Source organism: Temnothorax americanus, unplaced genomic scaffold, assembly GCF_048541705.1.
Source record: "Temnothorax americanus isolate GAGA-0224 unplaced genomic scaffold, ASM4854170v1 Scaffold22, whole genome shotgun sequence".
Classification (NCBI taxonomy): domain Eukaryota; kingdom Metazoa; phylum Arthropoda; class Insecta; order Hymenoptera; family Formicidae; genus Temnothorax; species Temnothorax americanus.
The window spans coordinates 103,710-122,793 of record NW_027509360.1 but is presented as its reverse complement, the minus strand read 5'-3'; the positions used below and the strand labels follow the sequence as shown (position 1 = coordinate 122,793).

At 36.1% G+C, this 19,084-nt stretch overlaps 1 protein-coding gene and 1 long non-coding RNA gene across 8 annotated transcripts in view; one reads left to right on the top strand and one right to left on the bottom strand.

Moving 5' to 3' along the window:
• Positions 1-19,084, top strand: part of Alpha-catr (alpha-catenin related) — a 54,092-nt gene that overhangs the window by 5,408 nt on the left and 29,600 nt on the right. Inside the window, exon 2 of one of the 6 annotated variants that reach the window (XM_077407474.1) lies at positions 3,813-3,875. The exons of 4 other annotated variants lie outside the window; for them this stretch is intronic. In XM_077407474.1, coding sequence (XP_077263600.1) covers positions 3,861-3,875 — 15 coding nt within the window. In that variant the 5' untranslated portion in view covers positions 3,813-3,860. Of the gene's footprint in view, positions 1-3,812; positions 3,876-8,829; positions 10,469-19,084 lie in introns of those variants that run through there. One more of the 6 variants, XM_077407473.1, reaches the window with a different exon arrangement.
• Positions 1-19,084, bottom strand: part of LOC143898175 (uncharacterized) — a 127,505-nt gene that overhangs the window by 96,328 nt on the left and 12,093 nt on the right. The gene's annotated exons all lie outside the window — the stretch shown is intronic.

The following is a 19,084-nucleotide window of genomic DNA, read 5'->3' as shown; positions in this document are numbered from 1 at the left end:
GATAGATTATAAAAGATTGAATTTAAATTCCCACAAGTTTTAATTATCATTTTAAATATTAATTATATTTTTATTTTATTTTGGATTTTTACTACACATAAATAAACTAAAGGCTCAGACACGATGACAAAAATAAGGAATAAGATAAAGGAATAAGGAATAAGGGAATCCCGCATCTGACTTCAGTACACGTACATTAAAGTGAGATGCAACATGCCTTATTCCTTATTCCTTTATCTTATTCCTTATTTTTCTCATTGTGTCTGAGCCCTAATAGTACACACTGAAAATCTTATGATTATTTGATTATTGAGAATATATAAAATATAGGGAATACATAGAATGTATATAAAACACCTTTAAGACACATATAACTAGCGAGAATTTACAATAGCTAATGACAGAAAGTAACGCGGAAGACAGCGATTTTGTAGAAAAATTTCAGCTACGATTTTTCTTGGTCTCCAAGCGCGAAGAGACCGCTCGATAGAGGCGTCATTTCGGTCTCGACATCTTCGCATTGTGTACAGTTTTATTATAGTCGTGTGGAAGAAAAATAGAAGCGCGGACACAAATCCGAAGTACGAGATCGTAAATGATTCGGAAAAAAAATATGTGATGAGCGCTAAAGTATTTTTATCGACAGAAAAAATAAATACAGAAAGATGATTGACGCGCAGAATAGAACTCGTTAAAAGTAATTTTAACATGCCAAACAAAAGTTTTCATTAGCAAATAAAAAGAAAATATATTGATCTAAGGAGTCGATAAAAGATGCCAAAGTTTAAATTCGCTAAAAATGAATACATGAATTCCAGGCTTTTTCACTTTTATATGTATAACTAACAGTGAGAAAAAAAGTTAAGGAAAAGCGAAAAAGCCTCGAAATACAAAGTTTCGAAGGCACAAATACAGATGCAAAATATTACAACCTTTTTTTTCAAAAATATTAATAAAAAAAGAACAAATATAACGTACAGTGCAAATACGATGCATTGGTTAACAAACGTAGTAATTCATTGCCATTGGTGCAAAGATGACAGTCCTTTAATACGCCCGGTGTCTTGCTCCGCACAATATATGATCCACCCTTTGACCTTCTATTCACATAATTAGCTTTCAGGAATATTCTCTCTCTCCCCTCTCCCCCCTCCCTCTTTCTCTCTTTCTCTCTCTGTTTTCTCCTTCTCCTTCATATATACTATCTCTTTCTCTCTTCCACTCCCTGTTTCTCACTGCGTGCATTTCTGAATATTATATCGTTAATATAAAACTATGCGATACTTTAGACTCAGGTGTTGCATTCGTACTGTATTAAATTTATATTTTATTATGTACCATAAAGAAAACTTAAAGGAAAGTTAGCTTATTTCTTAGCATAGTTCCACATAAGTTTTCAACTTTTCATGCAAGGTCCACTCCACACAGCGCGGTGTGATTTCCAACAAATGGAACCGTATAATGATATAGACCTCGTTTTGCCCTGTAAGCACCGAGCGGTGTGGAATAGATCCCGCTTCGCGTGGAAAATTAGTAACCCATGTGAAATTATACATACAATAGCGAATAGTAGACCTCATTTTGCATTGCAAGCACCGACAAGCGATGCGCGTGATGTAGAGTGAATTTCAAATTACAAAAGTTACAAAAAAATTTGGCTTTATTTTTTTTTAAATAATACTATTTGTATGGTAAAAATTATTGTATAAAGTATAAAAAAACAAGACTACTTTTTCATTTTTTATGTCATTTTTATTCGTATCGTACACTATGGCACTAACTTTTTTCGTTAACAACTTTTTAGTAAATAACGAGCGACGGCTAAAATCTTTTGATTGTTACTCCAAAGATGATCTTTATAATATATGTGTGAAAATAGAGAGAGAAAGGACAAGGTTATCGATAGGAGGTGTCTCCCCTAAACAGGAGTTTTACCAAATTATTTAATAATAGCACATAACTTGAAAATTTAACATTTTCCTTTGTTGCTCATAGAGTACAGTAGTGTGTTTCACTACAGTTCTCCGATTATTAAAGGTAATTGGAAGCCACGAGTAAAAAGAGGCGAGTTCTTCGCAAAATTACCCTATATACACGTTGACTTCAGTATTTCTTTGACGTCGAGGCGAACGTAAGGATCGAATACGATATTTGTTGAAAAATTGTGCGCTTGATATTTTTGTAAATTAAAATCCGGAAAAAGAGCAAGATAACCAATAAGACAAACTTCTAGAAAGAATGTAAAAGATTCACATCCTAAGTGAGTGAATATAACTATACTTGACTTACGCTACAATAAAAGAGTCACATATATTCCCTCTCAACTCTTAAATTTCTCATCAAATTTTTCTTCTAACAATTAAATAAAAGAAATTATTTAGTTTTATACATTTCTTAGAAGTTTATATATACATTACAAAATTTAAAAAAAAAAGTTCACATTTATAGCTAATTTAACTAAAACGAGAATTAATAGTTTTCGAAAAAGCAAATAACGCAAATAAGCATGTTCATTCCCGATCAATAACGACATATTGCCATAGAAAACAATCTTTCGGTCAAGATACACATATGGTTGTAATCAATTAAAAAATTTTTTTAAATATGACTGCGTTTCTGCCTCGAGGATATTGCACAAAAATGATGTCGCGAAACATTCTAGGTATTAAACATAATACTTACAGAAAGAGAATCGACCCACTTGTGGCGACAAGATGAAATTAAAATTGCGGAAAATAAAGAGATACGTACTGCAAGCAATATGTTGTACATGACAAGAAAAACAACGATTTAACTATATACTTGGTTATTTCTATTTTAAGATATTTTCGCGCAATTCGTGCTTATTTTGTAACGCAATACGGACAAGTTCATATAGGCTGCACTAAAAATAATGTATTCTAAAAGATAGTAAAAGAACGATAATCATTTGACTGATTGATTATGAAGGATCGATATTACGCGTCACCCGCAAAGTCATCGATAATATCACTTCCGTCACTGCCGCCATTGCTATACAACCCTCCAAGATGTCATCGTTCAGTTTAGCGGTTTTAGCCTATATATCTAAAAGAATGAGTCAATTCACCGACCCGTGGCTTTCAGCGCGCATCAGTTGCATGCAACAAAAGCGAATCGCACTTGACGATGAACGCAACAAAGTCTCCCGCGGATGATGCACCGATCGCAAATGTCAAACAAGAAAAATGCTCGGACTGAGCCGGACTCGGCTCAAAGTGGGTCGTGTCGACAAAGAAAGTGAGGCGAGGCGAGGCGAGGCCTCCCGCGCGTTTTTCCGATAGCTTTTATCCGCGCAGTTATGTCGGTTGGTTTCGTCTCTGGTGCATTGTAGAAGCGCGCCATTTGCCCATTTGATATTCAGGCCTCGACGTCGCGCCGATCCGATATGATATAATATGCCAAACGTTGCGCGCCGTCCTGAGACGAGAACAGGCCGAATAATGTCCCAGCGGTAGATCATACACGCGGAGTTATCGATATTCGCCTACGCGTGAATTAGCGCTAATAATCGTTCTTGGTAATCTCAATAAGGACGACGAGCTTCTTCTCGCGGAACAACAGAGGAAGAAAATGTTGCTCACACGTTACCGGAAAATACGAGTGACGGTTTTGGTTCTGGTTTTCGAGGACGTATCCTCCTTTCCTTTTGGATATCCTCGAATGTCTCCAGACGTTCTCGCAAACGTTTCAAATTTCTCCTAATTTCGAACTTAGCCCGTGATTAAAGACTGTAATGAGCGCGCGGCCGGGCGAAATTAATGTTTCTCACTGAACGGGAATGTATGTTCTAGGCACGTCTTCGACAGAAGAAACGAAATTGAGTTTCATACATAGGTATAATGGGCTCATCGATGGTAAGTCTTTAATAGGCAGTGTCGAAAGTACCTGCGGCTACCTAAATGTGATGTGTTACACTTAGAGTTATACATAGATGACTAGCGATGTGAACGACTGATTGTTCCATGTGATAATAGAGCAGAACACTATAGAAAGCAACATTATTCTTCGAGTTTGCAAGTGTCGACGTTGTATTGTTTGTTTTTCTGTAGAGGCTTCACATGGTCGGCTAAGCATGATGTTTACAGTTTCGTCAACACGACGATGTCTATATATTAAAGAAACAATTAGTTATTATTACAAGTGGCCAAGCGTAACTATGACAAAAACGTAATTATTTACATCCACAACTTCGAAAATCTCCGTAATAAATATATTTTTGCTACATCAAGCCGGATTCAGACCAAACAAACAAGCGCAAACAAACATGAATAAGTAACTTCGTTGTTTCGATAAGTATAAAGTCAGTGCGTCTATATTCGCAATGTTATTTGCGCATCCATTGAAGCAAGGTATATATTCATTCGTGCTTGTTCATGCTCGTTTACTTGATCTAAATGTAGCTTTAGATATACACTAGAGCTTCATTCTGATAATAATTAAAAATCTATTTAGATGCTTATCTTTTTCATCATTGCTATCATTTTCATTTAAAATTTACATTAAAATCTTCATGGATTTTTGCAAACAAATATGGACACGAAATTGAACTTCCTCAATCCTTTCACAACTGTATTTTCTTAGGGAATAAAATTGCAATTTTTTTTTAATTTGTTATCGCATATTATTCGAGGAAATAGCATCTCTGAGACGGTCCAACATTATTCTGAATAACTGTTCGTATGCGACAGACATAAAATGGCGCCTTCGATCGTAACTTTTCGCACATAAAACATGCCGTATTTGACATGCTTGCAGTTTGCAGTGAGTAAAAGAGTTTCATAAATAGGGATATATCCCGTATACTAACTTAAGTATCAACGCGAAGCTTAGAGTGAGATGAATAGATTTCAGAATTTATGTGCAACTTTCTAGTTTGCCATAAAAATTCCGTAAAAATCTCAATCTAATTAAAGTTAACATATAAAATTTCTTTCAAAGTTTCAAAGAAACAAATATTTAAATTGTACTCGTTCGTTATTTCTATATTAAAAATCAAGATAGACTTATAGAGATAAGCAAATATTTTTTGAATTTTTTTTCTCAAAATTTTTCATTCGCTGACTAATCTGTTGCGGTTACAGGTTTTTTTTTTATAAATCTCCGTAAAATATCTGCTGAATTTGATATGGAGATGGAAGGTCCTGTAAAAATGAAACCCATTCGACGAACGATCCAAAGTCTTCCAGATCAATGCAAGATGAAAAGGACTGGCTTTATTACGATTTTAAGATAAGCAAGTTTTAGTGAATTACAGGATTTACCAGATATCAGCTCTTCCAGAATAAAATTTCTACATATACATATATGTCATATCGAAAGTTTTTCTTAAAACCAACTCGTAACCTGGAATCTATCCAGTTAGGAATATTGCCAAACGGTGCCTTAATTGAAAATCATAAAAGAAATAGGAAGACTGCGTTTCTTCAGTGCACTTTTTATTCTGTCACGTGTTGCTATATCGCAATATAGTAAGATATCATAGATCATACAGCTGAATGTCGCTAACAAGAAAGTAATTTATCAAGAACCAAATTTTATAAATAATAAATTAAGAATTACCAAAAAATGAATCAATTCAGCGAATTTTCGCTAATGACTGCTCTGAAATCATAATACTGATTTAGATTCCAGACATTCAATTTACTTACAATTGTCGATAGTTTACAATGCCTTTCGTAATTTTATCACTTCTCACTGAAGAAGAAATGCACTTTCCTTTCGCTTTTATCTGTATTATTATGTGTTTTTTGTCGTCAATTAACCAAAAGACTTGAAAGTGCTGGCGCTACTTTCCGAAGACTGCTAACTTTGTTCTTAAGAAGTAGTAGCACTTTTTGCGACAGTTGCGACACTACGATAGAAAATCTTTAAATGAAACTTAGAGCAACTCGACGGAGGAGCAAGTAAACGTCCAAGAACGCTAATTTACCGAAATTTACAGCGATCGACGTGTCACCGGAATATTTCGGTATCGATTTCGGAGATTCGAGGGATGAATCGAATAAGAACACTAACAATAAGTCTGCCACGAAATTCTTCATTCAGTTTTCACGCGATAAAATACGGTATTTATGGTATTAGATAGTGCCTAGGTACTACGGGAACGTACCGCAGATGAGTATAAGATATATATATACCCGCTGCAACCTGCTTCGGTACAGCATCATAAATATATTTTACATTAACTATCTTACCTATATCTACACTCTTAAGCATGTGTCGCCAAAAATTGGAGGTACATGTTGAAATTTTGTCCCTACGTAATTACGAGGGACATAAATATCCGTGCAATCTTATTCACTCTTCATCTCGATGATATCGTAAAAGAAAATCGCTTAAAATGCACATCTCATCGCAACGCGCCTTAATTCCAGAACATGCTCGCTGGTCCGTAGAAATTTCCGCCTTCGTGTGTATCATTTAGGATGCCTTCCTGTCGCTTTACCTTTACCTCTACATCGTAATCTGCGGCTTTTATCCTTACAATCGAGCGTACCTCATATTTCGTACCACTGCTCTTGCGCCGCCACGTTGATACGTATTTTTCTCGAGAAAGATATTAGGCACAGCATCCACCTCGCTTCCCCAGCGCGGCGTATGTTAGATAATAATATTGTATTGTTATATTAGACAAGGACGCAAAAACATGTTTATAAAATTACTTTATAAATAACTTTATAATGTATGCGCTCAGAGATGGCACTTTCAACTTCTATAGCTATACTATATACCTAACACGCATAACGTATTTGGCAAGTTTGTAATCGCTGCAAGTATTTGTTGCTCAACGACTCTTCAATTCAACATTGACGACGCATGGCCGAATGTCTCACGCGAGATAGAAATCCTTATAGCTACTCAGAAAGGCGAGAGAATATACGTACTAGCTGAGTACCTATATGTACTTCCGACTATATGCCATCGCATACGCAGATACTCCATCGATGCCGTGTAGAAGTACACATACGTATCTTCCAATTAGCTAGAACTTTCAAATAGATATAGAGCAGTAAATGTGTCTTCCTTCTCTTATGGTTAGCTCAAAAAAAGTAATCATTGTCACGTCCAAAGATTTCTTTTTTCGCAGTATCGCTCGGTAATAACGATTTTTTAAACTATGAAGCTACCACAAATATATACATATGACAATCGCGTCATTCCTTTGTTCGGTCATTTCGCTACCCTAAGTTATTTTTTTCTTGCTGTCCAATTCTTTTCCTCAACTTTTTTCAGGTCCCTCATCTCCTAGGTAATGTTTCTCATTCGTGAGTCGTGACAATTCGTTTCTGGTGTCTCCTTATATCAGGGATTATTTTGTTATTGATAGTGTCGAGACAGCGTTTCTCACAAGCGACTTTCTCATTAACGACGAAGTACATATAAATTTGCTATTATGCCCATAAATTAAGTCTTGCAGTTATTCACATTTTCCTCTTTCACTCCGATAATAATTACGCTATCGAAACTCTCAACCTTCTGTGAAACCCATAATTGTGTCACATTTATCGTTAATTCTAAAATTTTAATGTATTCGATGACGATAGCTCCATTATTCGTAATCATGTTACGCTACTGTATTCAGTATCAAGGTGAGAACCTAGACAAGACATTACAGCAGGATTATCTAAATTCCAATCACGAGTGATTACAAATCAATCTTATTATAACGCTCTAGCGAAACGGCTTCACGGTCGGCGAACGTATATACGTGTTAAAACTGACGTGAGAATCGAAGAGCTACACATTAAAGGCCAAATATGCAACATGAATATAAAGCTTTCAAATTTCATCTCTCCACGAACTTTGACGCCAGAGCCGCATCTCCGACATTTCGTAATTCTGGAAAGTCGTAATTATAATTTTTCCATGCGTTAATTGTATTCTATGAACACTTGATGAAAAAACTCGAATGCTTAAAATTCTACACGTTATATTTACTGATAATATAATATCAGTTTCATTAAGATTATTCAACGAGTTCATATTAGATAGCAACAATGTTCACATAGACATAAAAAATTAATAAATGCTTGCGTAATATACATTTATAAGCACATCTTATTAACAATTAGATATAAACAACTTATATATCTGCAAATCTATTGCCCCGATATTTTCTCTCTCTCTCTTTCTCTCTCTCTCTCTCTCTCTCTCTCTGTCCCTCTCTTCTTCTCTCACTATTCCTTGTGCGCAAATTTTTATAATAAGAATTCATGTTGACATAAAAAATTACCATCGACATCGTCTCTCGATTTCCTATCAAACTCTCATTGGGAACAAGGATCTCCCGCGTTTTTTAAGCAGTTAAAGAGGGGCAAAAAGTGAGCGTTCCCCTGGACGGTGCATCACGGAGCATGCAAAAACGCGACTCAAACAATGCGTCGCAAACAATGATCCCCGAGTCATTCCCGGCTGCCGTTTACGCACGAGGTCAGACAGAGCGTGTCGCACCAACCCGGGGATGACTAAGGTCGAAAATAAGACGACTCGGCTCGATGTCGGGCGTAAAAATTGAGATTTCGCGGGCGAAAGTACGGGGCTGCCGACGTATTGATTCTCGGTCGGTGGAGAGAGGCAGCAGCGCGCCTGTGCCCGGCAGCCGTTCATTCGTTCACGTACACCAAGAGCGAGAGCGAGAGCGGGAGCGAGAGGGTAACAGGCGGATTCGGGGTGGGAATACTAGTGCGAGAGCGAGACCGATTCACACAGCCGCACTCGCCGCACTCGTCGTTCCCCGTGGATCCTGCCACCGAGCACCGAGTCGCTGCTTCCGAGTCCAGTCTTCCCCTAGGCACTCGGCAGGTCGGTACCTGTTTCTCGAAGCCGACACGCGCTCCGTCATTCTCGCGCGCACACATACACAAGCATACATCCCTTGCGTACGTCACTCGTCCTCATATATAGATACATATATGCTCCTCTCACGGTTCAACCACTCACCCTTGCGAAACGGCGTCGCGTACTCGCGTACGGACACGTGTGCCTAAGTGTGCGCACACGTATAAGTGATACGTGCACACAGATACACGCATATCCATTTTTCCTAAAAATCACACGTATAACATATATATACACACACACACGCACGCACGCACAATATAACCCACACATCCACACACCACCTACAAATCCACACATACACACATGTCGCATCAGTAGTCGCGCAATCAACGATACGCGCGATACAGATAGATACGTGTTGCGGTGTACAAGTATGCACGCGAGTTAGAAGACAACGTCAGGAAAGAGCACCGAAAAACCGCGAGTATAGGTGGTGCATACGCACATCAGCGTGGCTCAAATGTCGCCGCCCACACTGTGTACGCGCGCACGCGAGACACCAGCGGCGAGTCGTGCACCCTTAACGAGCGGTCGTCGTCATCGTTGACCGTCAATCACGCGTGCCGATCCGCGTGGGAGCAGATTCTTCGCAAGCCTAAACGATTGCCTGTAATCTTTCCGATCGGAAGGTCCTTCAATTTGTCGTAGATACACCTTTCGCGAGAAAGATCGGTCCGGCGAGTTCGATCCGAGTACAAGTACACGAACGAGAATAACGATTATTGGAATACACTGGGTCCCGGAGCGCCATTTCGAGGAGTAAACTTTCGAGACTCGGAGTTTCCAACAGACGCCAAGGCGTCTTCGAGAGAAGTAACCCTATATAGCGTCGAAATAGCGCGTCAACGATCGTTTTAACGAGAGGACAAAACCAGAGCCTAAGAGAAAAAAATCGCGAAAAGGCGAGGATCAGCAACAATCCACTTTGCCGTCAACGGGTCATGCACCTCGTTGAGAAGGTGACGACGAACTTGCAAGAGCGAGCTCGGCTCGACACGGCGACCTCACTTGCTTGGAGACAAGTTCTGGACCTGTAGTAGCAGCCTAAACAACCAGTGATCTTCCTACAGATATATAGACAAATATATACATATACATAACATACATACATATTGCACATACTTGACCGTCGTACGCGCGTCTATTTTTGTTGCCACCGTCGCGCGCCGCGCAAGAAAGCGGCTTAAGGAGCGACAAAGTATAAAAGAGTTTCAAAATATCACTTGTTAAAGAGAACACGAGATCACTTGCACCAAGGAAAGAGAGAGAGAGAGAGAGAGATAAAAGTAATATTTCTATACATATAAGAGAAGAGCACACATATCTTAACGATGTTGACGATTTATAGTATATTTTGATCATACGAAAAGCCGGAACGAAAAAAGACGAAGATATAACAGAAAAAACAATCGTGACAGGCACAATAATAAACGACCTTGAAAACAGAATATAGTATAATTAACGATAGATTTAAAAAAATATAATAGTGCGATAAGACTATTAGAGACGGGGTCCCGGTGGATTCGTATCGTTGAAATTTTGTATGCCGGCGGTGTATTATCGACGAGGAAGCATGTACGAGGGTGGCATGGCTGGTGAACGACAGGTATGTTCCCGCAATGTAACGATCCACTGATATGCCAAGATTATCTAAAATTTCATCATATCGGCTCCATCGAAAAAGAAATTTTTTAAAGTTGCCGTTGTCTTATTTACTACATGGATTACTAGCGTACACGTTTTATTAAATGTAACACTAATGATTGTCGCGTATAATGCCTATGATAAATGTGCGTGCTCTTTATGGATGCATCAGAGTTCTTCTTATTCCACATTTCAAATATTACATTTAACATTTCAAGTCCGTTTTATGTCTCAGCTTACGTGACATATACCTACAAGTGTATTAAAGCGTAAGTTTATTGTATATGATGTATGTACCAATTTTTAAAACAAATTACATCACATTCCTTTAAATCCATCTAAATTATTACCTAAAATCCGTTTCAACGTATAAACCTTTTTATATACGTGAAAATAAAAAATATATACGATAAATGAGAGAGAGGCTCTTTATTTATAACATTCTCAGAATTAATCAATATAATCTGATAAATATGGCATAATTCTAGAAAGAATTCGACCATTTAGAAAACTCTTTAGATATCTCTTCAGAATACAGCAAAATGGTAAACTCGGAAAAGCTTTAGGAAAATGCCAAATCTCCTTAGAAACCGGGAGAAACGTCATAAAGCTCTACCGAGAAAGTTACCGTTTATCGCGTTCGTATAACCAAAAGCTGATTTAAAATTCTTTGTTTTGCCGTGGAAGTATAAAAAAAAGAAAATTAATGAACGTCCAGAAAGCTTTGAACAAAAGATATGAAACTGTGATTCACATTTTAAGTATGTATTTCTTTAATTTATTTTAAACACACAAATTTATTATCCCCAAAATTGCAGAGCAATTACTTTAGAAAGCAAGTCATAAAATATATATTCAAGTATAAGTTTTTAATTCAAATAAATAAAATGGCAAAAGTCACATCCACGCGTAAATAGATAAACGTATGATTGAAATAATTAAAGCACGATTAATAAAAAATACAAAATATTTATCTTAATTGCGTTTAATTACGTTGAATCTTAAAAATTAACCAAAAAATATGTTTAAACCATTCTAAATTCAATTAAAGAAATAACCACACATTTTGTATATTAATACACATTGATGTTTTCGTATACGCATGTAATATTATTCCTGTGAAGTATCACTCATTGTCAGAGAAAGATGACTTGCCCGCAAAGGTTGAACTCATGTTAAAAGGATTCTTCGTTCTTCTATAGTAGAAAATTTCACAAGAATAATATGCTAACCAAGCCAATGAATAATTATATTTCCTTCCGCGATGCTAATGTAATTTTCATAGAAACGTATAAATTCTACGAACAAATAAATTATATATATTCTACTTTTTCATTTGTACGATGTGTCTACAAATTACGTGAAATAAATTTCCATTACGAAATAATTCAGCAATTCCAGTTCGTTTTTTTACCAGTCGTGAAAATTGTAAATTAATTTAAAAACATTTTGAAAAATTCTAATTTCTAAAAATTATGTAAATATTTTCATTTTTTTTTAATTAATAACCGATTAATTATTAACCCCGATTCTTTTAAGCTTATATTATCGTGACTGATTTATTCGATAAATATTACTTAAAAGTATATAGAGAATTATGAAAGAAGAACGCGAGAAGAAGGATATAAAGGCCATTATTCAGTATCAAGTCAACTGCGTAATGTTTTAAAAAGAATTCTGGGAAGACTCTATAAGAATATAGCATTGCACAAACTAAACTTAACCAAAATCATACAAATAGAAGATAGGGTCTATAGGTGAAATTTTTACCATATCCATATGGAAAGAGCAGATTGTTGCATCTCAAAGTATTTGCGGTGAGATGAATTCGCGTTGTAATCGATTTTTCCCGAGGCTACAGATATTTACGGTAAGCGCATTTATCTCTTACATAAAATATAGTCGTTGTATGCGTTGAATCGAAGAACGAAAGAGAAGAGTTCATGCGATTAAAATTGCACCTACTTCGATAGCAAGTGTAATTGAGCTTCACGAAATCTAAATTGAAATGGATGGACGGAAGAGAGTTGACGCCGAGTGCAAGAAACGTCGAAAGAAAATTAGATGCCAAATTGACGCAAAATAACTAAATAACATTCCCGTAAATTCTTGATAACCATTCCAAAATTGCGAATATCTGTCTAGAGGAAAACCTCCTCTCGATAATCGGTTATTTTGCTCTAGCATCAGTATTATTTTAAACAAGAATCCGTTCAAATAGAGAAGAGATATCTTTCTTCTAATACCTCTTATTTCGTGCGTGCGCACGCACACACACACACACACACACACACACACACACACACACACACACACACACACACACAAAACGCTATCGAACCCTTGAACCCTCTCATATTAGGAAGAATTCCCGGAGGAAATTACTCTTCCAGCATGATTCCGTATAGTATAAATGGTGAACTAAACATTTCAGCTCGATTTGTAGGCAAAGTCGAGAATGTCAAAATCTTCTTTTGACATTCAGCGACTTTATACAAATTTTTACAAATTTCAGAAATTATAACAATATATTACATATTAAAAGAATTAATGTGACATCGTACTCAAAATGTAATATAAAGATATGTATTATAATTTAATATTATATTTTATCAATAAGTCATATTTTTTTATAACAGACAGTTGTAATAAAAGTATAATAATATATTAAAATTTATAAAATGATTTTTATACTTCATACAAATTAATTTGAACGGTCAGCGTTACATTTTCCGTCACGTTAATTATCCGCGTTTGAAAATATGCGTTGCGTTACTAACATGGATATTAATAAAGTTGTGAAGCGTCGGAAATAAAACCGTGTGACTTATCCGGAAAGCTCATCTACGTGCTTTATAATTTAAAGTCACGCAAGTCTATTAACACTTGTGTCAAGCTCACACGCTGCATGTGTCAGGCTAATCTTTTCACGAATAATCGCAATGTTACAAATTTGTGTTCGCGTGATTCAACGATTTATTTACGATTTTAGTAAATTTTAACGTTACGTGCGACTTACGTAAAATACGTAATTAACTGTGTGCATTCTATTTCTCTCGTAGTGGAAATCTGGTTTGCGTTACGTTTGCGTATAGTCCATCGGAAACGAGTTACAAAGGGAGATTTATGCGCCATTCGCACGGCAGTAAAACGGCGGACGAGAAGTTCGTTTTTCTATCACAACAAAGCTCGCGGTCTTGAATAATATTCAACGATTAAGAGCGTGTCATTTGCAAAACGTTCTACCATTTGCCACAAACACGTCGCACTTAAAACAGTACCTGAAGATCATATGTATTAAGCGATGTACCGACGAAGACATCTTCAATAAACGCAACAACGTAATTCAAATTTATTACAAAAGATAACTACGTAAAATTTCAAGAAAGATTATATTTTTTAAGGCAAAGATATTTAATATATTTAACTGTCAGATTTGAATAAAAAATAAATAATTAACAGTTTAAAACATTTATAGTATAAAGATTGTGATTGTCTAGTTTGCTAAATAATTTTTAGAAGAAAAAAATCAGTTTAGCAGACACGGGTCTGCTTAATTCTGGAGCGAACATCATATAATAAATATATCATAAAAATACTATTTAATCGAATAGCCTTCAACGACAGTTTCGAGGGAGGAAGGAAATCTCGTGGCATATCTATGGAATCGCCTGAAATCCAATCACGAATAAACGGATTACCAGGGCTTGCTCTATCTTTATTTATACAACAACATCGTTAACCGGGATGGGTTGCATGAAGAGGATTTTCATAAAATTAATGTATTCAGTTACGATGAAGGAAATCACATAGGATAAAAGATATACCTTTTGAGAATCTACAATATTTATATAACTTTATTTGAAATATAGAGTATCCTTCGATTTATAAGAGATTGAAAAAAAGATAAAAAATAAAATATTGATTGATTTTTGTAACAATGTTAGAGAAAGCAAGTCGTCAATTGTCAATTTTATACATTACAGATAAATTACTGATTACTGAATATAGACTGTTTAAAAAATTAGCGTAAGAAAACATAACAATAAAAAATATGTACGGTGCAAAGTACAATACATATACTCGGTATAACCACTCGCTAGTCTGGTCAATTTAATGCGTCACATCATGACGCATGTAAATTTTCTATAGCGATTTATCAAGTTCGTTCAACGAGCTAACATAAACTTCGTGTCAATGGAGCTAATGCTTTCGCCATGATTAATTATATAGATATAAGCATCGACGCGAAAAGCAAGCATTCCACCAACACAAATAAATACTCCTGTATGAGATTACAAGAAGTTGTAATTGTCGAGAGAAATCCGTGCAATGGCATTGATTTAAATAATTATCATAATTATCTAATATCAGTATCATATCAGTCAATGACAAACATTAATAGCTATTTAAGTAAAATTCCTAAGCTTTATATGCAAGACAAAGAGGACATCAAAAAACATCTAAAATATAATTAATACAGCAAACGTAAGTAATCAAAGAATATACTAACAAGATATATCTTAAATTTTGATTATCTCAATTCTGCAACAATATCTGTATTAAATTTTGCGGAGATATTTCAATAACTGATTTTTAATTTCCGCATAGCTGCTACATGTTAACGGATTAATCTTTATTTCTCGCACGGTTCAACAAACCTCGATATGTGTTACTTTTGAAATAGAAACGATGGACTATAGTACAATGACCGTTAGACAACTGTAACTGAATTCTCCAAATTAGCGCAGCTCTTTGTTCGCGACTCGTTTGTATATAACGGCCAATGTTACGCGCATACTTGGCGGATCAATTAGCGGACCATTCTAACTCGCATCGTGAAGCAAATTGGTCCGATAACCCGTTTCCATCGGTTTCCTAACTTTCGTTCGGCGATACCAAAAAATTTATCTACATTCTACATCAACAGAGCCGTCAGCTAACCCCCTATATATAACCTAGAATATTTACTTTTTCTCCTTCAATTTTCTCACTCACGAATCAAAGTAGAATTTTCATTTGTACTCTTCCCTGTGCCCCGGATTTCTTCATTCTTTCGACGTAATCTCCCTCTTCTGTCATGACGGGAAATTGGATCGAACTGATCGCGATTGGTCGAGAAATCCCATGCCTTTCGCTGTCATTTCGTCTGGTGCAGTTTATTCGGCAGTAAATCGAGAATCGTGGAAGAAGAAAATACGTCCTACCTTCGTTGTCGACTGTTGTAATTATATATGACTGATGTTATCGCTAGATAACTAAGATCGGTGTTTCCGAACAATTCTTAACGAAGCACGTGTGTGCAGTGACTTGGAGAAGAAAAATTGGCACGTTTTTATTTCTAAAAAATCTTTTGCACTCTTTTTGCACAGATTGCTCGACGTCAGCGCAATCACGTCGCTGATGTTTGCCGTCAATTTCAGTATATTGAGCAATGAGCATTTTAAGAAATATCGAACTTAAAGAAACAGAACCTGTTTAAAAGCAAAGGAAGAGTCCAGGAGATAAATAAAAACGAAAATCGTATCCTGCGTGGACGACGTGAGCCAAGAAAAAAATGGTGAAATGAGAAAACTCTAAGAAAGACGACCGTATATAGACCGGAGTGAAAGCTCATACATCTTTTATAAAGGTGCGGAGAGACTTAGTAACTACGCCGCGCGCCGCAAGTGAGTATATAATCGCATGTATGCTATTCTCTTTTCGAAGGAGAAAAGAAAAATAATCAAAAGTATAAAGAAAAGTATAGTAAAAAGATAATAAGTTGAGACGAGATAACAAAACTTTAATTCAAGTGTCCATGATGAGAATTTTAAATCCCCTGATTAACACGGCTGCTGACAGTGCTGACCTTCTTCTTCTTTTCAGGGAGTTTTCGCAAAGAAAAAGTAGAGAGAATTCATAAAATTATACTTAAGTCTTAAAATAAGTCAAATCTACTCATCGAATCTCATTCCCGCGATTCCTGCTCTTTTATGCGGCACATTCGTTCAGGTCGGATGTTATTCTTTATGGATTACCCAAATGTTTTTCTGAGTAAAAGAAAAAACTTGCAAATACTATTGCTCGTGTATATTGTACTTTTTTTATCTTACAATTAATAATGAATTAATCTTAAATTGACGGATCTTTCATAAAGAAGTAAAAAATAAAACATTAGGTTTTAAATATGATACGACCTCGAAAAATTCCGCTCGTCAACGCTTCCGAGTTAATTATTTAAAATATTCTCAGATGCCCCCATATCCCTGCTAAACGAAGCGATATGCTGCCACCTGCTCAAGTCACAGCAGGTGGCGGCTCATCGCTCTCGCCGTATTATATAGTAGCGGCATTACCGCATTCGTATTCGCGAAGCTCCAATACTTATTTCGTAAATAAAAGACATAACAAAGTAAAGAGATCGATCATAAACGAAAATTCGTCTACTTCAAGTAAGCAATGCACCAAGTAAAATTATACAAATATAAGCTGAGGCTTTCCCTAAACATCATAACTATTAACATATCCACAATTATTTTCTCTATCGGCATTGTTAATATGAACTGTGCATTATTGCGTTTAACGATTATTTAAATTAAAAATGCACAATGCCGAGCGTAATATGCCAGTCGTTTATGAATATTTTCATAATTCCGGTTGTACGTCACACTGCAGTGTTAATGAACACGTGCTGGGAATTGCTTAGCGTTATTTATTGGATTATCATGATAGCATGGCACAAATAAAATTTCTACATCGAGACAGGATATCGATATTTGATATACCTATGTATATACAGAAGCTTTTAACAGAATACAAAATATAACAAGAGAAATAATTTGGCTTGTGTATTATTTTCCGTAATAACTAGTGATAGCAGTAAAAAAATAAATATTTTGTTAAAATATAGATAATATTGTTTTCTTGTAGTCTACCATGACTATAGTAACGATATCATTACTCCTCATCAAATTTTTCACGAATAGACGACACGTGATTATGCGTTAATAACGTCCCGATTATGTGTGAGACCGCAGTCGCAGAGTAAGTTATTTCCGCACGTCATAATATCATGCACGTATGGTCGTCGCGTATTAGAGCGATAAATTTACAAACCGCCCCCCGCCCCCGTTACGAAACATAAGTTACAGTTGCGAGCTCTCGGTACAGTGTCACGAAGGATGGAAGATGCGTCAGGAAACGCTTCGCTACCGCGATGCGACATCGGAATTGATTGATGATATCTCGCGAGCTAAATATTCACCGGTGATATCGAAAATTCCGCGAATAGCTACGTAAGCCGAGAGATGAATCTCGCACATGAAAGCGATTAACGGTATTGTCGATAGCACTCGGATCGATATCGTCAATAACCGCGCCAGGGACTTCATCCTTATTATTGTTAATACCAATGCAGGGAGCGAGAGATAAAAAAAATATCATCGGCTTAAGCGTAATAATTTATATAATCTTAATGAAAAATGAGAGAAATACCGTGTCGACGAACACATAAATTCATGGACTTTCGGGAATTTTCATACAAAGCGACCGATTTTCCTCTACGAGAAGATAGGTAGTATTTCAATTATTCGTCGGTTACTCGCGCTTCGCTCGAGAAAATCCGTTGGAATTTCATCGTGAAAAATGGAGTTCCGGTCGACGGAAATTATGCAAAGTTATATTGAACTTTGCACGAGATACTTGCGAGCGGCGGCCTTCGTTACTAATTCCTGCTAACGACAAACGTGTCATTAAAATATAATGCGGTAAAAGTAAGACATCCTGTAAATGCACATTCTCTCTCTCTCTCTCTCTCTCTCTCTCTCTCTCTCTCTCTCTCTCTCTCTCTCTCTCTCTCTCTCTCTCTCTCTCTCTCTCTCTCTCTCTGTAATGTTGTAATGTTATATTTATAAAAATGATATTGATGCTTCGATAAATATGAAAATCATAAAAATAAATTCTTCAGGGACATTAAATATTTAAATTAATTGCAGTAATAGACGTATTGCAAAATAAAATTTCTACAGTTTCTTCGCATTTTAAAAAACATTCAAAAAACAGCAGATCGTACGAGATGTATATATCGCATATCAAAAACACTGATTTTTTTTTTTTTTTTTTTTTTTTTTTTTACCTGACGTTTTGTATCAACTGCACGACAAACAAATAAAAACATTCAAACGTCCATTGTGCATGGAAAAATATTTGCAGATTTCGGATGAATAATATCACAGTGATCGAATAAAATACATAATTGTATGCCTTATCATTTTTCTGACCAAAGTACTGTATTGCAATATTATCAATTTTTCGTACAAACGGAAGCAGAATACAATCTTTAAACAACCGTATAATTTATGAGTGCCTGCAGCGAAAACGTTTGCTTTTCCACTTATATCAGATGATTATCGGTGTAAGAGAAAAAAAAATAACAGTGAATCGATATTAGTTGCGCCAAATCGATATTGTTACAGACAAATTTTGACGTCATGCATTACAAACGTTAGATAATATAAGGCATCAAAATATATATAGTTTTATCCCACGTAGCCATTCACGCTCCCGCGCATGCAATGTGAATCAACACGCAACGAAG